Source organism: Meles meles, chromosome 6 (genome assembly GCF_922984935.1).
Source record: "Meles meles chromosome 6, mMelMel3.1 paternal haplotype, whole genome shotgun sequence".
In the NCBI taxonomy this organism is placed as follows: Eukaryota; Metazoa; Chordata; class Mammalia; order Carnivora; family Mustelidae; genus Meles; species Meles meles.
The window spans coordinates 150625000-150651218 of record NC_060071.1 but is presented as its reverse complement, the minus strand read 5'-3'; the positions used below and the strand labels follow the sequence as shown (position 1 = coordinate 150651218).

The 26219-nt window shown below is 69.6% G+C and overlaps 1 protein-coding gene across 2 annotated transcripts; it reads left to right on the top strand.

Moving 5' to 3' along the window:
- The first annotated feature begins 108 nt into the window (after positions 1–108).
- JAG2 (jagged canonical Notch ligand 2) lies at positions 109–22498 on the top strand. Of its 2 annotated transcripts, XM_046009742.1 has the most exons (26): positions 109–174; positions 367–717; positions 7757–7814; positions 9291–9542; positions 9631–9691; positions 13353–13483; positions 13580–13699; positions 13881–13994; positions 14161–14274; positions 14418–14531; positions 14606–14652; positions 14797–14967; positions 15793–15943; positions 16075–16224; positions 16304–16417; positions 16629–16742; positions 16817–16930; positions 17070–17186; positions 17464–17491; positions 17577–17662; positions 18025–18138; positions 18243–18358; positions 18751–18999; positions 19452–19583; positions 20629–20785; positions 21041–22498. In XM_046009742.1, the coding sequence occupies exons 1-26, from the start codon at positions 109–111 to the stop codon at positions 21526–21528; spliced, it is 3729 nt and encodes a 1242-aa protein (XP_045865698.1). In that variant the 3' UTR covers positions 21529–22498. The 2 variants fall into 2 exon arrangements, with proteins under 2 accessions (XP_045865698.1, XP_045865699.1); XM_046009743.1 differs by lacking the exon at positions 14418–14531.
- Positions 22499–26219: the final 3721 nt, after the last annotated feature.

The following is a 26219-nucleotide window of genomic DNA, read 5'->3' as shown; positions in this document are numbered from 1 at the left end:
CCGCCGCCGCCGCCGCCTCTGCTGCCGCCGCCGCTGCCGCTGCCGCCGGCGCTCGGAGGGCGGGCGGGCGGGCGGGTGCTGGGGGAGCCGGCGCGGGCCAGGGCGGCGATGCGGGCGCGGGGCCGGGGGCGCCCGCCCCGGAGGCTGCTGCTGCTGCTGGCGCTCTGCGTGCAGGTGAGCGGGGGGCGCGGACGGGGCGCACCGGGCCGCCCCTCGGGGCCGGGCAGCACCTACTCGGGCGCCGCCGCTCGCGGCCCTCGAGGCTGCGCGCCGCGGCGGGGGCTCCGGGCGGGTCCCCCGCGCCCGCGCCCGGCGGCCCGACCCCGGCCCGCGCCTCCACGCGCTCTCGCTCTGCCTTATTTTTAGGCGGCGCGGCCCATGGGCTATTTCGAGCTGCAGCTGAGCGCGCTGCGGAACGCGAACGGGGAGCTGCTGAGCGGCGCCTGCTGTGACGGCGACGGCCGGACGGCGCGCGCGGGGGGCTGCGGCCACGACGAGTGCGACACGTACGTGCGCGTGTGCCTCAAGGAGTACCAGGCCCAGGTGACGCCCACGGGGCCCTGCAGCTACGGCCACGGCACCACGCCCGTGCTGGGCGGCAACTCCTTCTACCTGCCGCCGGCGGGCGCCACGGGGGACCGGGCGCGGGCGCGGGCCCGGGCCGGAGGCGACCAAGACCCCGGCCTCGTCGTCATCCCCTTCCAGTTCGCCTGGCCGGTACGTGCCCCTCCTCCCCTCCCCCGGCGCCCGCCGCCCCTCCGGCACCTGCGCCGGGGCCCTGCGTGCCGACTGCGCGCACCCGGGCGGGGCGGGGCGGGGCCGGCAGGGGGCGCCGCGCGGCGGGGCCGGCCTGGGGCGCGTGCTCCGCGGGGTTCGGTCCGCGCCTGGCCACGTGGGCGCGCGGGGGTCGCGGCAGGGGCGGGGCGGGGCGGGGGGTGGTGGCCGCGGCCCGCGTGCGCGGCGGCCTGCGGCGTGTGCCTGCGTCTCCCTGCGCGTGTCTGTCTTGGGGAGGGGTGGGGGGAGGCGAGGCGAGGCGCGGCGCTCCGGGCCCGGGCAGGCCGCGGAGGCATGTGCGCCGCGCGTGCTGGGGCTGGTCTGGGGCAGGCCCCGGCGGAGCCGCCCCGGGCCCCTGGCCAGCCTTCGCCCGCCCTGCCGTTTCCTGGATGCCCGAGGGTGGAGGTGGGGGGCAGCTCGGGCTGGCGCCCGGGGACCTGGGCCCCCGGGGACCCTACGTGGGAGCGTTGGCGCACTCCTTGCTGCTGGCCCGGGACCCTCCTCCTCCCCCGCCGCACCCTGGGGAGGAGACGGCCCTGGTGTGATCTTCTGTGGCATCGTTCGTTCGTGGGCTTTTGGTTTTGTCCTTTTTTTGACGGGAGGGTTAGAGCATGCCAGGCAGGCAGGAACCATGGGCTTGGGACTGCTGGGACGGATGGGGCCCAGCCTTGTGGACTGCCCTGGGGCAGGCAGGGGATGCGCCCAAGCAGCTGGGTGGGCCTGCCCAGCACCCCAGCCCCCCACCCATGCCTGAGCTGGGCAGCTTTCTGAAGCAGAGCCTGCACCCTCCCCCACACGCGAGGTCCCTGTGGCAGTCCTGGGTGGGGCAGAAATGACAGACAACCCGGAGAGGGACCCTCGGATGCAGGAACTGGCCAGGGCCAGCCAGGGTGGGCTTGGGAGAGCATGTGTGACCACGGGGAGCTGGAGCAGGGTGCCGGGGGATTGGCCCCCCAGCCTTCTCACCTAGGACTTCTGGCTGGAGCGGCTGGTGAATGTGTCCACCTGGTACCCTGGGCCCAGGAGAGGCTGGGAGTTGCGCTGGCCAAGCTGGCCAAGCTGGGACGTCCCAGCCACCCTGGGACGGCTGGCCCCTGCCCCGACCCAGGCTCTGGGTCTTGTGCTGATGGTTTTTCCTAAGCTCAGACAGGTGGCCTTGCACGCTACCCCATCCCTGCTCCTTTCCGAGCTCCGAGCTCTAGGAGGATGGCCAGGGTCCCCTTGAGACCGGGCACCGCCCCTGCCCGCCTGACTGGCCTCTGGGGTCTCCCTCGATCTCCCGGCCTTGGGTGGGAAAGGCGTCCCTGATGGAGGAGGCAGAGGCAGGCCTGGGAGGGCCCCAGGCAGTTACGATAAGCTCAGCCCCCTCGTCCTCACAGCGGAGCAGGCAGGTCTGAGCAGAGCCCGCAGCCTGTCATCTGCACTTGGGCCCGAGCCAGCGCGCTCCAGAACCCTACCTGAGGATGAGTTTTCTGCTTGAGCTGGCACCGGCCAAGGTGGGGGCAGGGAGGCCTGGGAGGAATGCGGCGGGGCCAACGCATGCCCCTCATGGCTCTTGGCCCCATGGGCTGGCCTGGTTTGGAATGGGACGGGGCAGGCCCTCACCTTCCTGGGAGCCCTGGAGTCTGGGCAGCCGCTCTTGGGACCTCTCCTTGTCCTGCCGTGAGCTGCTTCCCCAGGAGGGGGCTCGGGCTCCCGCGACCAGGGCGGCTGCCTGTTCAGGGGGCAGCTCTGTCTCTCTGCTGCCCGCCGGCAGTGCATCCTGGCTGCTGGGTGCCTGGCTGGCGTGTGATGCCAGCGCCCTGGCATTTCCGCTCCCCGCGGCCACGCGGCCTTGGTTTGCTGCAAGTCCAGCTCCATCCCGTGAGCTGGGGCGCGTTGGAAACCGCGTTTGGGCTTCCTTGGGGAGGGTGGGGATTGGGGTGGGTGGGCTCTGGCCGGGGAGCAGCTTGCACTCGGGCTCCTGGGAGTAGGTGGTGCGAGGAGGGCCTCGCAAGTGGCTGGAGGGGGAAGGGGGCACCTGCAGGAGGGTGTGGGAAGTGGCCCCTCTTGCACTCGGCCTACACCCGTGGAGACAGGAGGCCAGGGAGCTAGGCTGGGCTCTGCCCCCCCGCACACCTCTCAAGTTGCCGTTGGCCAGTCCCGAACCCTCCCGCGCCGTGAGCGGGTTGCATGGGCCGTGCGGTCTGCCGTGTGTCGTTCCAGGCTGGGGGCCAGCTCCGCATCGGGAGAGGAGCGGGCCCCGGGGTTGGGATGCGGGGAGGTCAGGGCAGAGCTGCGGCTCATCTCCTGACCTGCCTCACAGATGCCCCATGCCTCCCCCGGCCCCCCAGGAATTCAGCGACCCCCTCAATGGCCCAGGTGCCTAGCTGGTAGTTGGCAGGGTGGAGGCCACGTCTGGTCGTGGGTGTGCACGTGAGCGTGTTCCTCCGTGTGCATGCCTCTGTGTGTGTGTGTCTGCGTGCGTGCTTTCTCTGGGCGTGGTCGCTAGCGGTGGAGGGTCTGGAGGGGCCTCGTGGGTGCCGAACTCGGAGGGGCCGGCTGAGGGAGGGGTCCCGTCCCGAGCGAGGGGCCCGCGGGAGGCGCACCCTTTCCTCCTTGGGCCAGCTGTGGTACCCGGGACCACACCCCAGGTGTCCGTTGTTGTGTGCACTGTGGGTTCTTGGGGAGGGCTGCGTGTGTGTGGACAGACCCTGACAGGGCCGCCAGCTGAGATCTCGGGCCTCAGCGGGTTCTGGGGCCCTGCTTTCCCATCTGTGAAATGGGGCCATGAGAGGGTCTCACAAAGGGAGCGGTGCCCCAGGGTGCAGGCTCGGGCTTGGGGGAGGCTCAGGCTGACTACCCGGCCTGCTGCATCTCCCCTCCCCCCCGGTGTCCTGTGGAAAGCCAGGGTCCCTGAGGGGCCGCAGACTGTGTGTGGGGTCGTGGGCCAGTTAGGGAGGGTCTGGTGGGTGCTGAGCACGGGGCCTGACTCTGTTGTGGCTGGAGGCCACAGGAGCTTGTCAGCTGCTAGTGTCCCCCCAAGATGGGCCGGGGAGCGCGTGAGCTGCCCTTGGTGGTGGGGACACCGTCCTGCCTGTGCTCCCTGCCCCTCCTGAGGAGCACAGGGCTGGGGTGGACCCTGGCCCCCACCCCAGCCCCCACCCCAGACCACCCTGGAGCATGCCGGGGCCCCCCACGTGTGTCCTTCCCACACCGCAGGAGGGGGCCGGGAGTCTTGGCTGGCCGAGGCTCAGTCGGCCACACCCCGCTCCGCACCTTGTCACCTGCTTGGTGTCAGGAGTCTTGTTTGCGGCTGTGGTGTGGGGACAGCCGGGCAGAGCTGGAAGGGCGGCCCCAGCCAGGGCAGCGCTTGCCTGCGGACTGGAGGCTTCGTCCTTAGGCTGTGCGGGGTGGTCTGGGATGGAGGTGGCGGTCGGACAGCGCCGCTGGAGGGTCTGCGGGCGTCACAGGACGGAATGTGGTTTTTCGGGTCTCTTTCAGCTGTTCTGTGGTCATCTAGATGGGATTGCCGGGGGGCAGTCTGGCCCAGTGAAGGGGTTCTCGGGGAGCCAGGCTGGGTGACTAGCATCTCTAATCTCTAGGCTGAGCTGGGGTCCCCATCCCAGATCGCCGGGTGAGCAGACCCCGGGTAGGGAAGGTTTGTGGAGTATCAGCAGATTGCGGGCTTTGCTAGAGGGGTCCCACACGGCCCACGTGACAAGGCGTGGGGAGACGAGACGTGAGGAGGCCCTGTGCTGAGGGTGAGCCACCCGGCAAGGCCCTGGCTGCTCTCTGGTGTGGAGTGTGGGTGTCTGCGTTCCTGTGTGGGGTGGACTTGTGATCCCTTCCTCCTGCGGAGCCCTGGGGAGAGGTGGCCCCCTCCCCTCTCCCTGGGGACAATGGCGGCAGAGGCCCGGGCTTCTCCAAGGCTCAGGTTTCAGGAAATGTATCTGTGCTTAGAGCTTCTGGCGCCGGCACCGCACTCTGCCCGCGGGGGGCTGGGCTGCGGACGCGGGGTGCCATGGGAGGAAACCAGGTTGGAGCCCGTGGACTCGGGCGGTGGCCCCGGGGGGCTGTGCTGGGCCTCCTTGGCCATGGCGCGCCCCGGGCCCTGTGGTGTGCGGCGTAGTTCCCAGGTGTACCCAGGACCGTTCGTGTGTCTTTGGGCTGCTGTGCTGTGTTCCTGTGTAGGATCAGACGAAGCGTGCGGACCTGGCCTGGGGGGTCTGGGCTGGGGAGAAGGTGGTCAGGTGGTCGGGCCGAGGGTCCGCCCTCGAGGCGCAGGTGGGTCAGGACAGTCCTTCCGGAAGAGGCGTGGCTGGGCGTCAGGGACTCAGGCCAGTTCTCCAGAAGGGCCGCTCAGCATCAGGCAGGCAGGCGGCCCAGCCGAGGCGGGGCCCTGGGGCTCCTCCGAGCCATGCTAGGAACTTCCTCAGCCGTCCCCACCCCCCTCTCATTGCCCCTGCCCCAGCCCCGGAGCCTCAGGGCACCCAGGAGGCCTCCAGCCCAGGCCCGTTGCTCCGGGAACTTGGGGTTGACAAAAGCCTGTCCTGGCCGGCGGCTGGCAAGTCGGGAAGCACGGGGGATGAGAGCTCGCTGTTTGGTTGGGGAAACTGAGTCTTGGGGGCTGGGCTGTAGGCGGGGAGGGGCCGGCGTGGGGGGAGGTGCACCCGCCGGCTCAGGTTCTCTCTGGATGACTCCCTGCGCTGAGAGTGGGGAGCCCAGCTGGCGGGCGCTGGGGCCCTTTTGGGTGGGGGTGGGGGGGCGGCTCACAGGTAACTGGAGCCCGGAGTGCGGATGGAGGCAGCGGGAACCCTACCTGAGCGGCTGGCGAGGCGCTCCCTGCTCACCCTGCCCACGCCCAGGTGCTTGTCTTGCTGGCGTCCCCCACGCCTGCTCTCGCCTCTGCTCTGCACAGGGGCGGGTCTCAGGCCTCCCGGACCCGCCGGCAGCCCCTGCTCAGCTCTGCCTTGGCGACAGAGCGCCGCCCGACCTCGTGCCATGCTCCTCCCGCCCCCGACGCGCTCTCCCTCTCCCAAGTGCTTTCCCCATCTCAAGGCCTCCCGCTTGGAAGCCTGGCGCTGCCCCCCAGGTGCGCACTGACCCCTCTGCTAGTGGCGCGCCTGGTGCTTGCTCCAGAGTGAGTGGCAGAGCGGGGCCTGGGAAGGAGCCCGGCAGGTCCTCCAGCGGTCACCAGGACGAGGAAGGGCTGGGGGAAGACTGGCCTGAGAGTAGCATTCTTGGCAGAGGGAGGGAGCCGTGTGTACAAAGGCCCTGGGGCAGGGTGGGCAGGCTGAGATGGGGGCACGGCAGGGGCTGGGGGGCTGCAAGGGGGTGGGAGGCATGGGGAGCCCCGAGGGAGTTCTGAACCTTGGGGAAAACACAGAGCCCTGGGGGTTGTCGGGGCTCCCGTGGGCAGGGGTGTGGAGGCCCCACTGGCTGCAGGGAGCTGGCCAGGCGGTGGCCGTGGGGAGTGCATTTATGGGAGACTCAAGAAGTGGGACTGAGAGCCTGGAGACAGCCCGACATGGCAGGGAGTGTTCTAGAAGGGTTCCTGTCTGTGCTCTGCGGTGGGCATGAGGTCCTGTGGGTCTTCCTGGGGCGTCTGGGGGGGCTGTGCTCAGGGCAGGGTCAGCAGGGTGCATAAGGCACACAGCCCCGTGGGTGGGCCAGCGTGTCCTGGTGCTGTCTCGCTGCAGCGACCGTCGCAGGCCTGCGGAGGGTCAAGGAGAAGGTCCCTAAGGTAGGGCCGTGCTTGGGCATCTGGAGGCGGTGGGAATGGTTGGTGTGGCCGGCCGTGGGAGTCGGTCCGGGGTCCAGGGAGGCCGCGGCCTGTCTGCAGCAGCTCTGTACCAAGGGCCCCAACGGCGGGACCCAACGGCGGGACCCAACGGCGGGGCCCACGCTTCGGGGAACAGCCCTCCCTGCTTGGCTGTGAGGCGTGTTCTCCCTGGCACGGCCATACTGCAGGCCCAGGAGACAGGGGCACCTAGGGCAGGGATGAGGCTGGCCTCGCCAGTGCGGTCCCTCCTTTTGGGGGGAGGCCAGCCAGCCTGGGACCACCGAGGTGGCCCCGTGCCATGGGCCCACAAACCGGGGCATCAGGGCCAGAGGGAGGGGTGGCCAGTGTGTTCACGGCTGGGCTGCAAGTGCGGAGCGGCTTGTGTCGGGGAGCCGGGAAGGTCCTGGCCAGGAGAACTGGGCCTCCCCTCCTGCTGGAGCTTGTGGCCCGGGGCGACAAGGGTGGGGCCACTTGCTGGCTCTGGCTCCTCTGTGCAGAGGGCGGGTCCTGAGCTTGCTGGGTGACACTCGCCCGCCACGTCATCCTGGGAAGGGGGAGTGTGGGGGCAGCTGTGGGCAGTCCCTGGGCCTCGGTTTCCCCATCCGTGCAGCCAGGGCCCCTCCCTGCTCCTTCTGTCCTTAGGAGGAGGCGGGCTTGTGGCCTGTGTGTGTTGCACTGGGCACCTGCTCTAGCCTGGGGGCTTTGGGGGGGCTGTGCCTTCCGCCCTCCATCCCCAGGGCCTGGTGGGGGGAGGCTGGGGTGGTGACAGGCCGTTGTTCCTCTTGGGCCTCTGCTAGCAGCAGGACCTCATGTGTGACAGGCCCCAGCGAGGGGCCTGGGGGCGCTCCCCCCAGACCCTGGGGTGGGACCCAGAGGACCCTGGTCTGGGGCCACTCACTTGGGCTGTGCCAGGACTCAGCCCGCCGCTCTGCCCGGGTCCCTCTCCCTTTCCTCCGTGCCGATCAAGTCGGTCCAGCCGGCTGGGTGTGGGCCGGAGGCACAGCCCTCCTCTGGGTCATTTTGGGGTCTCTTGCGATATAGCATGAGGTCACTGCTCTGGACAGAGGGGTGAGGTGGCGGCGGGTGCAGAGGACGGACCCTCACTGAGCCAGGGGCAGGCTTGGGGGCACAGGGGAGGGGCGGTGGCCAGGGCTGGGCTGTGGCAGGGTGGGGGGCAGGGGAGCGGCTGGTTCCTCACCGCCCGTCCCGTGTGTGCAGCGCTCCTTCACCCTCATCGTGGAGGCCTGGGACTGGGACAACGACACCACCCCAGATGGTGAGTCTGCTGGGAGCTGGGTGCCTGGGGCGGGCTGCTGCCTGTGGGGGCCCCCCTCAGGGCACAGGGAGGCTGACCGCCATCAGCCAGAGAGATGCCTGTGGCCAGATTCCTGGTCCTCTGCGGGCTGGGGACAAGGGCCCCGGTCCCAGGAAGGCTGCCCCACCCCCAAGGATCTAGTGCGCTGTTTCCCTCTTTGCCCTGGCTGCTAGGAAGCTCTGCCGTATGTGACCTGCAGAGCTGCGCATGTGTCCTCCCCTGTCTCGGTTTCATCCGTGCTGTCGGATGAGCATGTTCTCCTGAGGCCGCGTCAGGCACGAGGTGGCCTGAGCTCCCCCGAGAGGCTCGCTCTGCCTCCATGGCCCCTCCTCTGCCTGCCTGTCCTGGATGGGGCTTGAGGGCCCCTCCCTGAGGCTCACGTGCTCGCTGGCCAGCCCGCGCACGGAGTCTTTGGGCCCTGTGGTGACAGGGAGGGGCTGTGTCCGTGGACAGAGCAGGAGGGGCAGGGCAGAGAGCTGTGAGTGTGAGCAGCACGGGCTTGTGTGGCGAGGCAGCGGCGAGGCCAGCGAGGCCCGGTCAGGTGGTGGAGGCTGTGGGGGCCGCCGCGAGGACGTTGGCTTTTCCCTGGACGCTGGCGGGCTCGGGCTGCTGCACGCAGGACGCGCTGGAGCCTGGGATGGAGGCTGGTGTGGATGCGGCTGTGAGTGCCGCAGGTGGCGGGGTGCTGGGCCCAGGGGCCGCCTTGGGGGGATGGGCCTCTGGCCACGGCGGAGTCTGCGTGGAGGCACAGGGCTTGCTACTGGCCTAGACCTTGGTTGGGGGGGCGCTGGCAGCACAGCGGGGCCCCCGTGGGGTGGCTGCTCCGTGGTCGAGGGCACTGTCACCAGGGTGCCGAGGCAGGCTGAGCCCCGGGCCCTGCCGATGAGGACGCTGGGGCCTGGACGGGCCGAGCTGGGGGCAGTGCTCCGAGGGGACCAGGCGGGTACAGGGACAGACCGGCGGGGAACTTGGGCCGGACGGGCTTCGGGGGAGGGGTGAGGGTATGAGGTCGTGTCTGGAGAGCCACGTCCCCAGCTTAGAGCTGCAGAGGCTGACACGCCCAGCATCCCTGGGCCGTGGAGCGGGGAACAGTGCAGTCGGGTACGGGGCTGTGGGGCAGGGTTTTGCCAGCCACTGTGCCCAGGGTGGGCAACCTGCCTGCTCGGGCCCTCGGGCCTCGCGGGTTCCTCTGCTGCGAGGCCGGGCTGCTCGGGCTCCGGGCCCACGCACGTCTCAGGGCGAGAGAAGGCTCGTCCCGGGACAGGGGGCCACGCTCGCTGCTGGGGGCGACCCTGCGGACGGAGGGAGAGGGAGGGCAGCCTCGCGGAGCTGCGGGCCCAGCCCCCCGTCCCCCCAGGGGCCCGGCCAGAGTCCCTGCTGCCCCCCAGCTCGCCGGGCAGGCGGCCCCGGCCCGGCTGACTCTGCCGCCCCCCCAAGAGGAGCTGCTGATCGAGCGGGTGTCGCATGCGGGCATGATCAACCCCGAGGACCGCTGGAAGGGCCTGCACTTCAGCGGCCACGTGGCCCACCTGGAGCTGCGCATCCGCGTGCGCTGCGACGAGAACTACTACAGCGCCACGTGCAACAAGTTCTGCCGGCCGCGCAACGACTTCTTCGGCCACTACACCTGCGACCAGTACGGCAACAAGGCCTGCATGGACGGCTGGATGGGCAAGGAGTGCAGAGAGGGTGAGCGGCTGGGCCGGGGCGCGAGGGGGCGCAAGCGGGGCCGGCGCACCCGAGGCTCCTCTGCCTCACGCGCTCCTCTCCGTTCCAGCCGTGTGCAAGCAAGGATGCAGCCTGCTCCACGGGGGCTGTGCCGTGCCCGGCGAGTGCAGGTGAGTGGCCCTCCTGCCCTCAGGGGTCCCCCAGCCAGAGCCTCGGCCGGACCCTGCTGGCTCCCGAGCCCTCCTGCCCTCGGGGGTCCCCCAGCTGGCTCCCCGGCACACCCCCCCACGCACCCTGGGCCCCGTGCTGAGTGGCACGGCAGGGACCCGGGCCTTGCTCTCGCGGCCCTTGTAGTCAGCGCAGGGCCGACACCCATCGTTGTGCCTGGACGGCGGCTATGCAGGGGCCGGGGAGGTGGCCAGGGCCATCCCACCTAACTCTGGGGCCAGGAGCTGGCCAATGACCGGTGCCCAGAGCACGGGAGGCCCCGAGGTCATGGGTGGGCATGAAGAGAGGCCGAGTGTGGGAGTGGGACGTGGGAAAGAGGAGGGGCGCTGGGGGCGGGGGTGGGGTGAGGCTGGGTAGCAGGGCCAGGGCAGCTGCTGTGTGGGAAGAGCCGAGTGGGGAGGCCGCGGCAGGGCGGGGAGGTGGTGGGCGAGGACCAGCAGGAGACGGGAAGGTGGGTGGGCCCCACAGGCATCCTGGAGTGGATTTTTTAAAAGATTTTATTTATTTATTGGACAGAGAGAGATCGCAAGTAGGCAGAGAGGAAGGCAGACAGAGAGGAGGAAGCAGGCTCCCTGCGGAATAGAGAGCCCGATGCGGGACTCGATCCCAGGACCCTGAGATCATGACCGGAGCCGAAGGCAGAGGCTCCACCCACCGAGCCCCCCAGGCGCCCCCTGGAGTGGGCTTGGAGAAGGGCTGGGAAGGAGAGCTGGGGGCAGGAAGGACCCCAATCCTGCTGGACCGCTGGACAGCAGAGCTGCCGTGACTGAGGCCAGATTGCCTCGGGCAGAGCAGGCAGGCAGAGGAAGGGAGGGGGTCACTGACATCTCTTCGGTCCTGGGAGACACCGCCGAAGAAGAGGATTGGTGTGACCCAAAACACATGGGCCGGGCTGGGGGTCGTATGGTCACTGGGAGAGGACATGGGACAGGACGGGAGTTGTGGGGTCATGGGGAGAGGACACAGGATGGGCCAGGGGTCATGGAAAGAGGATAGGGACAAGCTGGGGATCGTAGGGACTCTGGGAGAGGACATGGGATGAGCCAGGAGTCGTGGGGTCACCGGGAGAGGACATGGGACGGGCAGGGGCTCGTAGGGATCTAGGAGATGAAGAAGATGGTTGGGGTGCTGGTCAGGGTGCCCATAGAGGGAAAGGTCTGGATGTCTCCTGCAGGCAGGGAACCACTGCAGACCTTGAGCAGGGTCTGGGTGGGGGGCGGTGGGGGAAATGGGAGCTGCGGGTGAGCTTGTTGCCCGTGTTGGGGACAGGGGAACAGGGAGGCAGCTCGAGGTGCCGGGTGGCGTGGAAGCCAGTGTGGGTTCCGGGACGCACAAGGACAGCCTGGGGGCCGGGGGACCAGGCGGAGGCTCTCAGCGAGTCAGTAGGAGGGACTGCAACCTGTCGCCGAGCTGGGGGGGGTGGGTGGCGAGGGAAGCGCTGCCCCAGCAGGGGGCTCGTGGGCCCCAGAACCGCACCCTGGGGGGCAGGTTGCTGTCCTGAGTGTCTCCCAGCAAGGACAGTGAGCCCAAGCGACTTTCCCGGGGGCAGCTGGCGCTGGTTTGGGAGCTGGCCAGCTCAGAAGACAGGGGGAGGCATGGGGACCCCGCTGCGTGTCCTGTGGTGGCTCTGGCCCGGGAGGGGGCACGAGGAGCCGCCGGGCTGGCCCCAGGGCAGGGAGGCAGAGACAGGCTTCCCCTGCGAGGGCAGAGGTTGGAAGTGGGGAGAGGGTCCCTGACTCGGCCTCCATCCGTATCTCAGACACGTTGAGTGGGCCTCGGGGTGGTGCGGGGAGCATGGCCGGGGTCAGGGGGCTCCTGGTGGGTGGGAGCCTGGCCCAGGGCTGCTTCATGTCTTGGGGGGCAGGCACCCCAGGCGTCAATCCTGGGTGGCTCACGAGGGTGCTAGACTGGCTGTCCGGAGCAGAGCCGTACCGCGCAGCCTCGCTCTCTGATTCGTGTCACGGGCATGAGCCTGGGGACGCTGGGCAGCTGGGGCCACAGGGTCAGGTTCCCGGGCAGTGAGCACGGCGGGGCCGGGTCCCAGGCGGCACACTGTGGCCTGCTGCCCCCAGTGCCTGCACCACCGTCGTGCGGGGCCCAAGCAACCAGGGGGGCAGGAAGGCGGGAGGGAGGTGGGAGGGAGGCGGCTGTCCTTTCTCCCTGTCCCCCTGCTGCTCAGGGCCCCAGGAGCCATAGGTGTGCCCCGCCCACTCAGTGGGGGAGGCCCAGCTGCCGCTGGTGGCTCAGGGCTCAGGTTTCAGGACAGGACACCCCCCACCGGATGCTGCTGCGGAGATGGGCTTGCCTTCCTGCCGCCTCCTCCCTGGGCTTCTGGAGCCGCAGGGAAGCTGGGGGGGGGGGGGTGGGCGGCTGGTGAGGGCTGCCCCACCCAGGGCCGAGAGCACATCCTCAGGACCCGTGGGGGTCTGGGTGCTGTGCTTGGCCTCGTGGGTGTCCTGGTGGGTGACCCAGCCATGGGCTCCTCACACCACCTGGAGGGCAGGTTCCCTGGGGGATATGCAGCTCTTCTGCCCGTGGGCCCTCCCGGCATGTCTGGGCGGGATACTGGAGCCCCGTGTTCCAGTCTGGGTTTCCCTGTGGCCTGCTGCCGAGCCTGGCAGCAGCCCGTGGCCGTGGCCATGGGAAGGGGCTGCCGGCTCCCTGCTCACAGAAGGAAGCTCGCACGGCACGAAGGGACTTTGCGAGAGGGGAGCTGCTTTCCTCGGCACGCTCCGGCTCTAGGAAGGGGGTCCCCAGGGCGCCCGGCCAGGATCTGGGGGGCAGCCTCCTGGTCCCCAGGGAGCCTGCTGCAGGACGATGGACAGCAGTGCCCCGAGTCAGGCTGAGCTCTGGGCCCTTGGAAGGCCTGCGCCACTGGGAGTGGGACCTGCATGAGTGGCCTGGATGCCCTTGTGCCCTGGCCGACGGTCTCTCCTCTTGAAGGACTTCCCAGAGAGAGTCTTGGCCCATCGCTGGAGGCAGGGCCAGGCCTTGGGGTCGTGGCTTTGGAGCCAAGAAGCCTCTCTAGGCCATTTGCCAGGGACGGGTGACTCTTCCTGGGTGAGGAGCGGCCCCACGTGGGGCACTTGCTATGGGCCTCCGTGTCCCCATCTGTGAGGTGGGGCCCTGATAGGGCTCCGTGGGGAGAGAGTTACTGTCCTTGAGTTCCAGGTGAGGTCGTACATGGGCCCGAGGTCTTGGAGCTGGGGCTGAGCCCGGAGCCCTCTCTGGCCATCCCACCGGCCTGCCTGGCTCCGGGCACGACCCAGCCGGTGGCACCTGGCAAACTGGAGCTGGCACGCCCATTCCTGGGGTCCCGGCAGGGCCTGCCTTTCTCGGCGCTCGCTCTTGGGGCCCTGCTCCAGGGGGAGGCCCAAAATAGCTCAGGGAGGAGTGGCTGGGCAGCTGCGGCCGGCCATCCGAGGCCAGCGGCCGGGAAGTGCCCGTGAGGGTGCCGTCGCCCCCGCCTGGCCCGGGGCCGGCTCCGCTTCAAAGGCTGGGGCCGCCAGCCCTGGGGGTGGCCCGTGAGACTCCGCGCCTGCGTCCGCACCGGCCCGGAGCCTCCCCCGCCGCCGCAGGCCTCACGCTCCCGGCCTCCCGCAGGTGCAGCTATGGCTGGCAGGGGCGGTTCTGTGACGAGTGCGTCCCGTACCCCGGCTGTGTGCATGGCAGCTGCGTGGACCCCTGGCAGTGCAACTGTGAGACCAACTGGGGCGGCCTGCTCTGCAACAAAGGTAGCGGTGGCCGGCCGGGCCCGAGCACGGTGCCCCGAGGGGACGGCGGGCAGCGGGGGGCGGGCTGGCCTCTGAGGACCCTGCCCTCGCCCCCAGACCTCAACTACTGTGGCAGCCACCACCCCTGTGTCAACGGGGGCACGTGCATCAACGCCGAGCCCGACCAGTACCACTGCGCCTGCCCCGATGGCTACTCCGGCAAGAACTGCGAGCGGGGTATGTCGGCTGCCGGCTGCTGGCTTTGGGCTGGTGGCTGGCCGGCCCGGCGGGGGCCCCGTGCCTCTGGCCTCTTGGTGTGGGAGGCCCTCCCTGACCCCCGCCCTGGGGCCTCGGGGAAGGTGGGGAGCCAGGGCTGCCACACGCCCACCCCCCACCCCCGCCTCTGGTTCCCATGCAGCTGAGCACGCCTGCGTCTCCAACCCATGCGCCAACGGGGGTTCTTGTCACGAGGCGCCCTCCGGGTTCGAGTGCCGCTGCCCGTCAGGCTGGAGCGGGCCCACCTGTGCGCTCGGTGAGTGCTCACTCGCACGAGATCGGGGGCTCTGGACTGGGACTGGCCTCTGGGACCCGGGATGGGGCAGGCTGGTTGACGCCTGGTAGCCAGGGGAGGAGGGACAGGCCCACGGCCACCTTCCCCGCAGCCCAGCCCCCACGCCTCTCCCTCGGTCCCTGCACAGACATCGACGAGTGTGCCTCCAACCCCTGCGCGGCGGGAGGCACCTGCGTGGACCAGGTGGATGGCTTCGAGTGCGTCTGCCCGGAGCAGTGGGTGGGGGCCACCTGCCAGCTGGGTAAGGGTCCCGCGGGGCTGGCGCGTGCATGGCCTGTGTGCTGCGGGCATGCGGCGGCTGCTGCTGGTGCTGTAGGGGCTGCGGGCGCCAGGGCTGCGGGCAGGGGGCGCTGAGCCCCATAGCTCCCCTTGTCTCCTCCGCAGACGCCAATGAATGTGAAGGGAAGCCGTGCCTTAATGCTTTTTCTTGCAAAAACCTGATTGGTGGCTATTACTGTGATTGCATTCCGGGCTGGAAGGGCGTCAACTGCCATATCAGTCAGTATGGGGGGGCAGCGGCGGGGGGGCTGGGCAGCCTGAGGACCCCGTGTGACCCTGCCCCTTGTCCCCAGACGTCAACGACTGTGGGGGGCAGTGTCAGCATGGTGGCACCTGCCAGGTAAGACGCAGCCCCTGCCCCGCCCGCGTGGGGGAGGCTCACCGGGCAGGTGCTGCCCCTGGGGCGGGAGGGGTGGCCCCTGGATGCTCATCCCCTTCTCCCCGCCCCCTTCCCCATCCCCCGCCTTTCCTCCCGCTGTGCCAGGACCTGACCACCGGCTACCAGTGTGTGTGCCCGCGGGGCTTCGCTGGCCGGCACTGTGAGGTGCGGCTGAACGCCTGTGCCAGCGACCCCTGCCATGGAGGCCTCTGCGAGGACCTGGTGGACAGTTTCCGCTGCCACTGCCCCAAGGGCACCTCCGGGCCACTGTGCGAGGTGAGGCCCAGGCTGCTGCCCCAGGAGCTGCAGGGACACACCGTCATCCCCAGGCCGCCCCAGCGAGCGGGACAGCCTGCCGTCGGGGTTGGCCATACAGAGCATCCTGGGCTCTGTTCTGGATGGAGACCTGGCCTCAGAGTCCTGGGTGGGCAGGGGCAGGGTCACAAGGTCACTCTCGTCATGACAAGTGCCTCCTGATGGGGTGGGCCGGCTGCCCAGGTGGCCCGATCGGTCCTGATGCAGTAGAGCACGGGTGCAGGGTCGAAGAGGGGCCCTGGGGTGGGATGGGCTGCCCGAGGGGTGTGGGTCCACACCGTCACACGTGTGTCCCTCCTCCTTGGTGCCTCACAGCCACACCTTTCTCTGACCTGCCCCTGGCCTTTGGGGATACAGGACACTTGGGGCAGGGCTCCTGACCCACAGGCTTCCTGGGGCCCTCGGTAGACGTTCCTCCCCCAGCCGTGGAGCCGCTGGTGACACTTTTGGGAAAGCCCTGCAGGCCGGGCCCAGGCGGCTGTGCTGGTTGGGGAGGGGGTGAGGAGCCGGCCTTCCTGCCAGCAGGAGAGGCGAAGGCCGGATGCTGCCTGGTGAGCCAGAGGAAGCGGCCGCCTGGAGCCGAGGCTGGTGGGAGGGGCCTGGTGACCTGCAGGTGTTTCCGTCCAGCTAATGGGCCTGGACCGTCTGCGATGGGCGGTCCCGCAGGCTCTGGCGGCAGAGGCCTGGGTGTGCAGGCGGAGCAGGGGCCCGGGGCCTCCGGGAGTCCCTGTAGGGACAGCAGGCGCGGTGGAGGACTGGGCCCTCATGGATGCTCCCGCCCCACAGGTAGACACCGACTTGTGCGAGCCCAGCCCCTGCCAGAACGGGGCTCGCTGCTACAGCCTGGAGGGCGATTATTACTGCGCGTGCCCCGACGACATGGGCGGCAAGAACTGCTCGGTGCCCAGGGAGCCGTGCCCTGGTGGGGCCTGCAGAGGTGGGCGGGGCCCACAGCTAGGGGCCGGCTCCGTGGGCGGGGTCTTGCTCCAGGCAGGACCCGTGTGGTTGGGGTGGGGTCGGGGCGGGTGCGGGGCGACCTGGCTCCCTGACCGTGTCCCGTGTGCACAGTGATTGACGGCTGCGGGCTGGACGCAGGGCCCGGGGCAGCCGGCCTGGCGCCCGGCGTGTGTGGCCCGCATGGCCGCTGCGTGAGCCTGCCCGGGGGCAACTTCTCCTGCGTGTGCGACAGCGGCTTCACGGGCGCCTACTGCCATGAGAGTGAGTGGCCGCGGGCCGGGGTGGGGCGGGAGTGGGGGGGGCGGCCCCGGGACCCCCTGCTCACCCGCCCTCCCCGCAGACATCGACGACTGCCTGGGGCAGCCCTGCCGCAACGGGGGCACGTGCATCGACGAGGTGGACGCCTTCCGCTGTTTCTGCCCCAGCGGGTGGGAGGGAGAGCTCTGCGACACCAGTGAGTGGGCCTGCGCCGCCCCACGGGTCCCGTGCCCAGTGGGTCCTGGCTCTGGGTGGTTGGCGTCGGAAAGGGACCTGGACTGGGTGTGGGGCGGGGGGTGCCCCCAGGTGTCTCCGGCCCCGCCCCTCTTGCTCTCCCCTGCCCCCACCCCCACCCCCAACCCCCCTGAGCGCCGGCGACCCCCGCTGACCGGCGTCCTCGCCCCCAGATCCCAACGACTGCCTTCCCGATCCCTGCCACAGCCGCGGCCGCTGCTACGACCTGGTCAACGACTTCTACTGCGCGTGCGACGACGGCTGGAAGGGAAAGACCTGCCACTCGCGTGAGTGCCCTGGGCCCCTGGCGCACCGGGCTCGCCGCCGCGGGCGTGCGCACTGAGCAGCCGTATGCCCGCAGGCGAGTTCCAGTGTGACGCGTACACCTGCAGCAACGGGGGCACGTGCTACGACAGCGGGGACGCCTTCCGCTGCGCCTGCCCCCCAGGCTGGAAGGGCAGCACGTGCAACATCGGTGGGTGAGCGGGCTCCGCCCCCGGCCGCGCCCCACGACCTCGCGCTGGCCTCCCGCCCCTGGTCCCGTCTGCCCCGGCGCGGCGGGGTCTGCAGCAGAGGCGCCACGCAGGCCCTCTTCTCCCCTCTCCCCTTCACAGCCCAGAACAGCAGCTGCCTGCCCAACCCCTGCGTGAACGGGGGCACGTGCGTGGGCAGCGGGGACTCGTTCTCCTGCATCTGCCGCGACGGCTGGGAGGGCCGCACCTGCACACACAGTGAGCTTGAGGGGGGCTGCAGAGGGAGGCTCTGCGGGCGGGCGACAGCCTAGGGGGTGGGAGCCCGGGCCTCACGACCCGGCCCCCTAGACCTCCTCCCCACACCTGTCTGCCAAAGCGACTCGTCCTCCTGGAGCCAGCTGCCCCGGGCCCCACCGCCCTCGGCCTCCCTGCCCGGCATCACTGGGCTGTCACGGAGGGCGCGCCCGGGGCCTGGCCCTGGGGGTGTGGGGCCGATGGAGGTGTTGCCGACCTTCCTCTCTCTCTTCTCGCACAGACACGAACGACTGCAACCCCCTGCCTTGGTGAGTGGCAGCCCCGGAGGCCGGCTGACCCCCGGGAGCTCGGCCTGCGGGGGGGCCTCCCTGAGACCTGCTCTCTGCCCCGCAGCTACAACGGCGGCGTCTGCGTCGACGGCATCAACTGGTTTCGCTGCGAATGTGCCCCCGGCTTCGCGGGACCCGACTGCCGCATCAGTGAGGGGCCCTGGGGGCCTGGGCGGGGAGGGGGGGTGCCTCGGGGCCTAGCCCACCCATGTGTCTGGGCCTCACCAGCAATTCCCTCTGCTCAGCTGGGGTGGCCCTGGGACGGCAGCGGTCTCTAGGGTCTCCTGGCATGCCCCGTGCTGGAAGCGTGTGGAGGAGGCCGGGGGGCAGGCACTCATCGACGCCCTTGGCCACTGGCAGAGCCCCCGAGGGGTACACTGGTCGAGACCGGGGCTGGCAGGGTCTCCACCCCTTTGCACGGGCCTCCTGTCCTGGCGCCAGCATCCTCCTGGGCCCTGCGTGTGGGGACTGGCCCCCCTCACGGCCTCCTGAGCCGGCCACTTCCTCCGCAGACATCGACGAGTGCCAGTCCTCGCCTTGCGCCTACGGGGCCACGTGCGTGGACGAGATCGACGGCTACCACTGTAGCTGCCCGCCAGGCAGGGTTGGCCCACGGTGCCAGGACGGTAGGCGGGGGACACCGGCCCCAGGGGGACCATGCCTCAGGGGCATGGGGAGGACCTGGTGTCCAGGCCGGGCCTGCAGACGCCCCCACTCCTTCTCCGCACAGTGATTGGATTTGGGAGGCCCTGCTGGTCGCAGGGGGTGCCCTTCGCGCACGGGAGCTCCTGGGTGGAGGACTGCAACGGCTGCCGCTGTGTGGACGGCCGCCGCGACTGCAGCAAGGTATGGGGCCGCCCGGAGCCTCCCCTGGCTGGGGAGCCCTGGGGGCTGCCGCCGGGGGGCTGCAGGCAGCTGCGTCCACCCCTCCGCTGGGCCTGCTAGGAGGAATGCTCTGGGGCGGCCCTTCCTCTCCTGCAGCTGCGGACACAGACCCCGCTGAGGCTCCCGAAGCTGCCAGCAGGGGCTCTGCCTGGCCTCCTCCTCGTTGGGGCACCCCCCGCTCCAGGGCAGGCCCGTCCTTATTCTGAGTCCATCCTGGGAGGCTGTGGTGGGGCAGGGCACCCTGGGCCTTGCTGACCGCAGCCGCGTCTTTCTCTCCTGCATGGTGCCTGCGTGTGTCTGTGGGTCTCCATCTGCATGCGCCTGCGTCTGTCCTGTGTGCGTGCCTGACCCAGGTGTGGTGTGGGCACAGGCCGTGCCTGCTGGCTGGCCCGCCCGACACCTTGAGCGCCCAGTGCCCTCCGGGGCAGCAGTGCCGAGAGAAGGCCCCAGGCCAGTGCCTGCAGCCCCCATGTGCAGCCTGGGGGGAGTGTGGCACCGAGGAGCCCCTGCTGCCCAGCACCCTGTGCCTGCCGCACTCCAGCCACCTGGACAACAACTGTGCCCGCCTCACGCTGCAATTCAACCGCGACCAAGTGCCCCAGGTGAGTGGTCCCGGAGGGCGGACACACCGACCGGCTGCAGCCCCCCAGCGCCGCCAGCCTTTCTCAGGGCCCGAGGGGCCGTGCAGGGAGTCTGGCCCCGTGGAGTCCAGAGGAGGGAGGGTTGAGCCCCATGTGCACTTGGGGTCTGGGGAGGAGGGCTGAGGACCAGGAGAGGCCCCCTTCTGCCTTGGGCCCGCCTATAGCTCCCCCTCTGGCAGGGAAGGAGGACGGGGCCGTGGGGGCACCACGAGGCCTCCCCCACCCTGACGGGCTGGCGGCTGGCTTGCTGGGCAGCCTAGGAAGTCAGCTCCCGCCTCGACCCCCGATCCTGGCCTGCTCCTCAGGGGTCTTAAGGTGTGACCTGCCATGTGCCTGTGGGGCCGGCAGCAGGACGGGCCGCCTCGGGTCCGAGCCCCCAGGACCCCACTCACGAGCCGCTTGTCCCCACCCAGGGCACCACCGTGGGCGCCGTCTGCTCTGGGATCCGCGCCCTGCCGGCCACAAGGGCGGTAGCCCGGGACCGCCTGCTCGTGCTGCTCTGTGACCGGCCGTCCTCGGGGGCCAGCGCCGTGGAGGTGGCCGTGGTGAGTGCTGCGCAAACGGCTCGGCACTTCCGCCCGCGTCCCTTTGCCAGAGTCCCGCTCTGTGTCTGTTCTTGGGAGGTGCTGGGGACAGAGGCCCAGGCCAGGCTTGTCCCCAGGTGGTTGGGGTCATAGGGTGACCCATGGACCCAGGACTTTGTTCCCGTGAGCCTGTACCTTGGGGGTCTGGGACCCTCTGTGCCCTCACTGGGGGCTGGTGGGGCCAGGCTGGGTCAGGTCACCTGTCCCGTCTGCCATAATGAAGGACAGGTCCGGGGCAGCAGGCAGAGCCGGGAAAGCTGATCTGCAGCTGAGGGGCCTGGAGGGAAGGTACCGGGAGGGGGGGTCCTCGGAGGCCAGGCCCAGCTGCAGGAACAGGTGCCAGGAGCCACCCAGGGCCAGCTCGCAAGCGGAGGACCTCGGAGGCTATGTCGTTAGAGCGGTGCCTGTGGCACGGGGCTTGGCTCCTGTCCCGTCCACAGTCTGAGGCCGTGGAGGCCGGGGCTCTGGGCAAGGGGTCTCTGGAGCTGGGGGAGGCCCCCCAGGGTCCGTGGTTGAGGCTCAGCGGCAGCACAGAGAGGGAGGACCACGGTCCGGGGTGGACGGTAGTAGGACGTGGCCGGGGAGAGAGGGGAGAAAAGGCAGGGCGGTTCCTCAGGGCGCCGGCCGCTTGCCACCATTAGCTTGTTGGGCCTCGGAGGCAGAGGCGGGCGCTGGGGCCAGGATGTGTGGACAGCACCCTGGAGCCCTCGGGCGCGGCCAGTGGGGCTGGTCGCCTGCCTGGGAAGGACAGCTATGCGCGTCCCGGAGGAAGGGGGCCGAGGCCACACCCGCCACCTCGGAGCCATGTGGTGGGGGCCATGCCTGCTGCAGGCCTGTCCTCCGGCCAGTCCCCCCCCAAGAAGCCCCGCCCCGGGGCCCCCAGCCACCCGCACCCCTCTTGGCAGCTGGCCACCAGCCTTGGTGTTTCCCGGTCTGGGCCCGAGGCGGGCAGGCCGTGCTGGCGCCTGTGGCGAGCGGGGCCTCTCTGTGCTGTCTTGCCCCGTAGTCCTTCAGCCCCGCGAGGGACCTGCCCGACAGCAGCCTGGTCCAGAGCGCCGCGCACGCCATCGTGGCAGCCATCACGCGGCGGGGCAACAGCTCGCTGTTCTTGGCGGTCACCGAGGTCAAAGTGGAGACGGTCGTCGTGGGCAGCTCTTCTGTGGGTGAGCGCGGGGACTGGGGCCTGGCGGGGCTCGTTCCCGCACACGTGGCTCAGAGGGACGGGGCCAGGCTGAGTGCGGGGGGCGGGGGGCTGCCAGTTCCTGGGCCCTGTCCCCGCCTGGCGGCTGCCCCCTGCACCTGCTGGCCCAGCCCCTCCCCTGGGTCCCTCCCCCTCAGGCAGGAGCCAAAGCATGGGCATCCCAGGCCTGGGCGTGTGCCCGGTGTCCGCACCCGGCCAACCGTTGGTGCCCCCGCAGGCCTGCTGGTGCCGGTGCTGTGCGGCGTGTTCAGCGTGCTGTGTCTGGCGTGTGTGGTCGTCTGCGTGTGGTGGACCCGCAAGCGCAGGAAAGAGCGGGAGAGGAGCCGGCTGCCGCGGGCGGAGAGCGCCAACAACCAGTGGGCACCCCTCAACCCCATCCGCAACCCCATCGAGCGGCTGGGCGGTGGTGGCCTGTGCGGGGGCCACAAAGACGTGCTTTACCCGTGCAAGAACGTCACGCCCCCGCCGCGCAGGGCGGGTGAGGCGCTGCCCGGGCCCGCGGGCCATGCGGACGGCGGGGAGGAGGACGAGGAGCCCGGCTGCGGCGAGGGAGGCTGCCGGGAGGCCGAGAAGTTCCTCTCGCACAAATTCACCAAAGACCCCGGCTGCTCTCCCGCGAGGCCGGCCTGCTGGGCCTCAGGCCCCAAAGTGGACAACCGTGCGGTCAGGGCCGTCAGTGACTCGCACCGCACCGGCAAGGAGTAGGGCGGCCCGCGGTGGGGCCGGGGCCCAGGACCACCCGCAGCCGTAGGAGGCCGAGGCCGTGTGCATAGTTTCTTTATTTTGTGTAAAAAAACACCAAAAACCAAAAACAAATGTTTATTTTCTACGTTTCTTTAACCTTGTATAAATTATTCGATGACTGTTGGGCGGAGAACAACGGCGTATTCTCGGATACTTGCTATTTTTGTAACGTGTCTGTGTCGCACGCGCTGTGTGGCAGGAGAGAGCGGAGGGCGTCTGTCCCCAGGTGGTCTGTCACTCGTGATGCTGCACTGTTTACAGAATCTTCCTTATTATTCCTCATTTGTTTCCCAGTGGCTCCAGGCCAAAGAGCCAGTGGGACCCTCGGCTGTTGGCGTGGCCCGTGGTGTTGGTGGGACCCGTGGCTGACGGAGCGGCCTGTGGTCATTGTTGTGGCCTGTGGCATTGGTGGGACCGGCGGCTGTCAGTGTGGTCCTTGGCGTCTGGTGGGACAACCCAAGGCTACTGGTGTGGCCTGTGGCGTTGGTGGGACCGGTGGTTGACAGCGTGGCCCGTGGTCGTTGGTGTGGCCCAAGGCTCTCGGTGGGACCTGTGGTGTGTGGCACGGCCCGTGGCTGTCGGCGGCACCTGCGGTGGTCAGTGGGGCTTGAGGTCCTCGCAGGGGCCCACGGGCAGACGCTGGCCGGCCCCTCCCGCCCGCCGTCCTGGCCCGCTCCCGCCTGGGGCGCCCGCCGTAGAGATCTTTCAACTGTGTTTCCGGAAGTGCCCTTCCCGACTGCTCTGTTCTCCCCGGGACGGGGGCAGAATCGAAGCTCGTGACAAGTGCCTTCACACAGACCCTCCCCTCGCAACTGTCAGCGTCCGTGGGCTCCAGGCCGCTGCCCACCTGCCGGCCCCGGCCCCTCCTCACGAAAGTGCGTTTTTGTAAATATGTACATATTAAATGAATCACTCTGTATATTTGATTTAATAACTTAAACGTTTTGGCCTTCCTTGTTCTCTTCGGTGCTGTTCCTTGTCTGGCGGTGGGCAGAGTGGAAAGCTGAGTCGCGTGTCGGGCCACGTGGCCATGGTGGCCACAGGTGGGGAGATGGTCCCCCCGGGCGCCTGAGGCTGTGAACATGTCGCTGTCCTGTGTGGTTGACACGGGCTTGGGGGAAGCTTTCCGGGAGGCGGGGGGAAGGGGGTGCTTTGCAGTCCCCACTAAAACTGCTAAAAAAGAAAAAAAAAAGCTTTATAAAACCGTTTAAAGTTGCTCAGCCATTAAAGGCTCTTAAAGTTTTAGGAAATTCCCAAGTCAAGCCTTGAGAGAATGAAAACACGAGGCTGGCGGCCGCCCTCAGTCTGGGTCGGCGTGGCTGGCCGGCGGCGGGGCGGTGGCCGTGGGAGAAGGACTCAGATGCCGCCGAACTCGCGCCGTTTGCTCTCCCTCGAGGGAGCGCGTGGGCACTTAGCCGAGGGGCAAAGCCGAGACCGGTGTTGGTCAGCAGCGCAAGAACACGACTGCCGATGCCTGGGGTGGGCTGTGAGGGGCCGCGTGTTTCCTACTGCGCGGGGACGGGTCCCACAGCCGCGCGGGGACGGGTCCCACAGCCGTCTGGCCACCGGTTCCCCAGGGGCCCCATGAGGAGCGGTCTCTGCAAGGCTTGCCCAGTTGGCCCGTCCGCTCCTGTGCCGTGTGCGAGGCCGGGTCTGCGGGGGACCCTGCCCTCTGGACGGGGACAGTCAGTGGCAAGCCCTCATCCCGCTTACCACCATGGGCTCGTCCCGCGCGGATCGGGTGGGATGTGCCGGTGGGACGTCTGCCTCTGAGAAGGCTTGGTTTTCGCCCGACCCCCGCAGACACGGAACTCGGGCCCCTCGGTGCCTGGTGGAAGTCAGTGTGAGTGGCTTTTGTCCTAGATCTCTAAACGCATCCGAAGTCACGTTTCGAGGTCAGGGAGCAGGCCCCATGGCGCAAAGCGCACCCGGGTGCCCCGCACTGCGAGCAGAGCCGTCGGAAGTAGCCCGCCCAGCGCGTCAGGTGCAGCCAGGGGTCGGCCCAGGCAGGAGCCACACGTGCTCCGAGGGTCAAGAAAGGGACAAAGGGCGGCCGGGGCCAGCGGGCGGAGTGTTGAAGGGAAGCAGCCAGCATCGCCGTGTGTGCCGGCAGGGCCGTGAGTGGGCCGCCCTCCGCCGAGGTGCTGGGTCCCAACACCACCCCGTGGCCTCAGACGGCTCCTGGCGGGAGCTGGGGCGCACCTGCAGCCCTCCACCTGCCCGGCGAGTGGCGCCTTCCACGTCCCCGATGGGCCGTGCTTTGCTGCGGGCGGGGCCTGCGCCGGACCCCAGCCTGCCCTGTGCCAGCGGTCTCCACGGGGCGCTGGCCATGGTGCGCCGGGAGACGGTTGGGCTGCAGCCGCTGGACCTGTCCCTGCCCTGCCTGCTGTCAGCACAGGACCATGGGCACCTGTGCCAAGTCTGGAGCCTGGGCCAGGACCTAGCCCCCCGCCTCGGCTCCTAGCCGGCCGCTGCCGGCCTGGCCCCTGACGCACAGAGCCTTCCACACCAGCCTCTGAGTGGCCGGCGGCCAGGGAAGCAGGCACCGGTGTGGAAGTTTGGAAACCTTCCCCGTAGGACGCACGCAGACCGACGGTGCTGGCTGTCCCCAGGCCACCTGGCCTCACAAGCAGGCAAGGCCTGGGCCCCTCCCCCAGCGGGTCAGCGGGCACTGGGACGGACTGGACCTCCCCGTCTCCCACGGGTGCGCACGCCAGCTGGCCACCCTTCAGCCTGGTGCTGGGACCCCGGCCGCGGGGCCTCTGGGATCGGGGCATGTGCCTGCTTCCCGTCTCCTTCTACCCTTTTGCTGCTCTTGGCGGTTGCCGGCTCCGGGGCATCCCTGCCCCAGTCCCCGGGCTCCATTGCTCTAGCGGCCGCAGCCGGGAGGGCCAAGGCTCCCTGCTGGTATTTGAGCTTGGGGCCAGACTCCTGGGAACACAGGGAAACAAATACTCTCTAGGCATTAAAAAGAAAAAAGAAAGAAAAAACACCGAGGAGATCCGAAACAGAACACGTGGACATCCAGAAATGACGCCGTCCCCGATGATGATGCGGATGGCCGCCCTGAGCCCGGCCGCCCTGAGCCCTGCAGTGGACAGAGCTCGTGAACCAGAACGCAGGCCCAGGACCCGGGATGTGGTCCGGAGAGACCGATGGTGGGAAGAAGGTCAGCCGCTTGGAAGGAGGCAGAGTGCAGGACCAGTGGGGCCCTTCTGGCCACCGGGTCCCCTGCACGGCCGCGTCCCATGAGCCTGTTGAGCTCTGTTCCTCCTGGCGGCGGGTGTCTCCCTCTGGGCTGCTGGGTCTGGGAGAGCCAGGCAGAGAGGCATAAGGCTTTGCCCGAGAGCTCGACTGGGGAAGCCCTCCACTGTCTCTGGAGGTGCCAGTCACTAAGGAGAGGTCTGGGCCTTCTCAGACCTGGTGGACAGTGGACTTTGGGGCACAAGGCTCAGAGGCATGGGCACGGGGGACATGACCCCCCGAGTTGACAACCAGGCCAGGCCCTTTGGACTTGGTCCCAGCCAGGGGCAGGGGAGGCTGCACGGGCCCAGCAGAGTCTTGTATCCCCTCGTTTGCGCCTAGGTTCTGGATGCTGCGCAGTGCAGAGGAAACAGTGATGGGACTCAGCGGGCTTCAGGTTTGCGCTGGGAGTGGGGTGGGCGTGAGGGCTCAGGCGGGGCCTGGCCAGGCTGTGCTGGGAGAGATGTGCAGGCCGGGGTGGCCCCAGGTGGCAGGCTCGCTCTCAGAAAGCAGTGACTGCAAGAGCCCCAAAATGCGCCCACTGGCTGAAGGGTGGCTTGTCCGCTGTGGTCTCAGATGGATGCAGGTCCGCGGCGGGGGCAGAGCTGGCGTCCGTGCACACCGCCCCGCACCTCCCCTGCTGATGCTGCTTCCTCCGGGCCGGGGCCCCACAGTCCTCTCCTTCCTCCTCCCATCCCCGCGTGGTCTGCGCAGGGGCGGGGCCTGGACCGAGGGGCATGTCTCACCCGAGGAGGCTCACCCAGGGCCCTGGCAGGTTTGAGACCAGGACTGGGCGGTGAGCAGCTTTGAGACCAGAACCAGCACCTCCCGGGCCCGCCGCCCTGGTGCCGCCGGCAGCATCCTTGGCACTCGGCCCCGGGGACCACACCGGCTGGCTCTGCCTGGAGACCGCTCTGACAGTCGAGTCTCCGAAGAAACCAGCCCTGGGGAGTGGGGGGCCGGGGTTCCGCACGCGTCCCTGGGGAGGCCGGGCCCATTAACCCCTGCGGGCCAGGCTACAGGGGGTGGTGGCGGCCTCGCGGTGGCCCGACGCCGGCTCTGCCGAGACCCTGCCTGGCTGGCCCCTCCCCTGTCCACAGAGGCCATTCAGAGGGGCTCGAGGCCAGCAAGGGGGCCGGCGCGGCTGCCGGCGTCTGGACCAGGTCAGGAGACCGGGTTGGGTCCGGAGTGGAGTGTGGGAGTGTGTCCCCGCAGGTGCGACGGCCTCGCCTCCCAGCCCTGGCCTCCCCATGCTGGGCGGCGTGGGGTGGGGGGGCTTCTGTGCCCTCCACGCCCGCAGGTCTCTGGACGCCGGGGCCCGGGGCCCGGGAGCCGGGAGGCCAACAACAGCCGCCGGGCTCTGTGGCCAGCAAGTGGCCAGGTTGGGACCCCCAGCCCCTGCCCCCCGA

Excerpts from the sequence above, each read along its gene's own strand:
- JAG2 (XM_046009742.1), top strand. The coding sequence starts at position 109 with ATGCGGGCGCGGGGCCGGGGGCGCCCGCCCCGGAGGCTGCTGCTGCTG. Across the intron at positions 13,700-13,880 it reads CGGCAAGAACTGCGAGCGGG|CTGAGCACGCCTGCGTCTCC; the intron begins GTATGTCGGCTG and ends GTTCCCATGCAG. Across the intron at positions 14,653-14,796 it reads AGCATGGTGGCACCTGCCAG|GACCTGACCACCGGCTACCA; the intron begins GTAAGACGCAGC and ends CCGCTGTGCCAG.